Below are 2888 nucleotides of genomic sequence, written 5' to 3'. Positions count from 1 at the left end.
CAGCCTGGAAAGGGGCCTCGTCTGTGCCATGGAGTGAGCACATGGGCTCTTCGGAAAAAGTTGGTTTCTCTAACAGCCACCCTAAACGTGAGCCTCGTGGTATTTCGAATCTCTCGTGTAAAATACTTTGTTGCGTTTCAGCGTGGCATTTACCTTAAGAATTCAAGCAGACATTAGATGCCCTCGGTGGTGCTAATCTTTGTGCTAGCAACGTCTTCTGTGTACAAAGCAAAGAAGAGATCTTTACTTAGGTGTTATTTTTTCTCACCTGCCTCTACCCCTTCTTTAAACTTCTTTGGAGATTTGTACGCTGGGAGTCTGTTAGTGTGAAATCCCAAACACCTGAGGCTTTTGCTTGTGTCTCTCACTTCTAGAGGCAACGTGCATTACGGAGATGTCAGTAATGATGGCTTGCTGGAAACAGAATGATTTCAACGATGTGGCTTGTGCTGAGGAGATCCGGATATTCTACGACTGCGTGGCAAAGGCAGAAGTAACTAATGCCTCTCTTGTGTCCTTCATGGCTAGTATTAGGGAAGGAGGAAGTCCCCAATCATTTTTTGCCAACATTAATTCTGTGGACAGTTTGATTTGAGTTGTAGCCCACTTGAGCTGTAGGAGAGATGCAGTATGATGTAGATCAGACATTCAGACCTTCCTTTTTGGATGCAGAAGTTAAATTAAAATTAAATTAGAATTAAAGAACTGTAGGAAGGGACTGGATGTATGGTATGTTATAGCTATGGATGAAACAAGAGTTGCATCCAGTCCTTTTCGTTTTGTCAAATTACTGAAGTAGAGCTCAGCTGCTGTCAGTTGACCCTAACATAAGCCATTTCTTTTGATTTCTTCTAGTTGTTAATCTCTAAAGTAATGAAGTAATAACAGTCATTGTTCTTCTCCATACTGCATGATAGTTCTGAAAGAGAGAGAATACAGTTTGGTGCTGCTAAGTAGAACAGGGGTTTGTATGGTGCAAGATGTGGATTGTACTGTAACTGGGGAGATGTACAGTGTAGGTGAGTTTCCACAACTGCTCTAATACATAAAATCAAGAAGTAGCTGACTTGGGTACCAATCTAATACCTGCAGTATTTGGACAGGGAGAGTGGTAATTTAGGATTCCTGAATTCCAATCTCTCATAAATCTGTAAATAGTTCTGTGTTTGCAGGAGTAAGGGTGGAGGCAAGGTGGTAGAGATTACGAGTGGTAATCCTCATAACAAATAGAACTTTGAGGATACACGAGGTAGTGATGGCTGTTCTCAGTTCTCTGAAAATGAGGAGTTCATGATTACTGACCCAAATGCTATTGTAAGTGTTCTTAAAGAAATAGCATGCTTCTGAAAGAAACATTCCAGTACAATTAGTAGTCTTGGGGGTGAGTGTCAGCAATGCAAATAAACAGAGATAGTATTCTGAGGTTTCTTTTTTTCTTTCAGAAGGAGCGCAAGGATCGAAATGAGGACATCCTGTCACCCAGGGGAAACTTAACTTCAAGCAAAGTGAACAAGCTCCTGAGGAGGTTTCCTCAGGTCACACGTTATGTATGATATGCTTTACTAAGGGGACTGTGGATGAGCAATTAAAGTTGGAGTCTCTGACAAAAAAGTGAAAAATAGCCTTGAATGACCATTGATGTCAAGTGGTATCTGTCAGCCCTGCTGTGTGGATCGTGACTGCACCTTTGTTTCCACAGTGAGAAACACCCATTTTGACCATCAGCTGACTTTGTTCATGAGGTTCTTGTGTCTTGTGGTTTCGGGATTTTGACAGTGTGTTGTTCAGCTAGCCACAATGTGGAGTCAGGTCCTCACTGTGAAATGAAATCTTCTAGGAATGCATGTAAATGCCTTTTCTAACAGTTAGGGGGTGACTTTTCCTCATGTATAAACTTCTGAGCTGCTATCAAGAAGTGCTCAGGCCCAGCCATTGAGCCAACCGAAAACTGATAGTAATCTTATGACTCATACTCCTGCGTGTATGTATACACAATTTGGTTCCTCTTGAAATTTTTTTAATTCCTACTACTGTACAAAGAGGCTGTAGAATGAGGAAGAAATCTTCAGTAAAATACCTTGTTAATAATACACAATACATTGGTAAGGATCAAATACAAGTTTAGGGTAGAAGCTTGTTATTTAGGCCCTCAGATTCACAGGTGGGACAGGTGTGGTGCCCTGTCAGATCGATTATGTTTTCTACTGTAATAAAATAATGCAAAACTGTTGTTTGGCTTGGGCAACTCATATTCTACAATAAAATGTTCCATAGTTTTGGTACAAAAACTAAAAGGAAGAGAGAAAGTTCAAGCTTGGACTGATACTGAAATCATGTAATTAATTACTAGTTTTGATTTGGTGGAGTTTTTTTCCACTAGATTATGACACAACTGTTGTAGGACTAGTACCTAATTGGTGAGAAAAATGCAATGCCTCAGAGAACTGATGATGTAACCATTTAAATCACTCGTTCCTCGGGGCATTAAAAAAAAGCAGAGTTAAGAGAGGAGTCAGGACTATGTCATTGCCCACGTGTGACTATAGCGTTTGCAAGGAGCTGGAGCTGACTCCTTTGGAGTCCAAGGAGTACCTGTTCATCACATAAATATTGGTCAAGTGTAGCCTTTCAAGTTATTGAAGCAATTTTCAGTTAACTGTTACTAACAATGGTTCATCAGTGAGTTATTCCACAGGATAGCTTATTCTGTTGTTGTTACGGCATTTTTGGATCTTTCAGAGGACTTGGGGTCAGAAAGAACATGATGTCCGCATGTAAGTTTGGGAAGACACTTGGGTTTGATGACATTTTGCGTTTTCAGTCCAACAGACGCTCTTTGAAGAGGAAAGCTGCTTGCTGGTTCTTTGTTTTGAAGGAGACAAGCTAAG

The 2888-nt window shown here is 40.6% G+C and overlaps 1 protein-coding gene across 1 annotated transcript; it reads left to right on the top strand.

The window, feature by feature from the left end:
• Positions 1–374: 374 nt before the first annotated feature.
• On the top strand, positions 375–1553 carry CHCHD1 (coiled-coil-helix-coiled-coil-helix domain containing 1; the record flags this gene model as incomplete). Its single annotated transcript, XM_009874145.1, has 2 exons — positions 375–493; positions 1443–1553. Coding segments are annotated over 2 exons (230 nt in total), but the record flags the coding sequence as incomplete, so codon positions are not given.
• Positions 1554–2888: the final 1335 nt, after the last annotated feature.

Source organism: Apaloderma vittatum, unplaced genomic scaffold, assembly GCF_000703405.1.
Source record: "Apaloderma vittatum isolate BGI_N311 unplaced genomic scaffold, ASM70340v1 Scaffold42897, whole genome shotgun sequence".
Taxonomy (NCBI): Eukaryota; Metazoa; Chordata; class Aves; order Trogoniformes; family Trogonidae; genus Apaloderma; species Apaloderma vittatum.
This window is presented reverse-complemented; position numbering and strand designations above follow the sequence as displayed.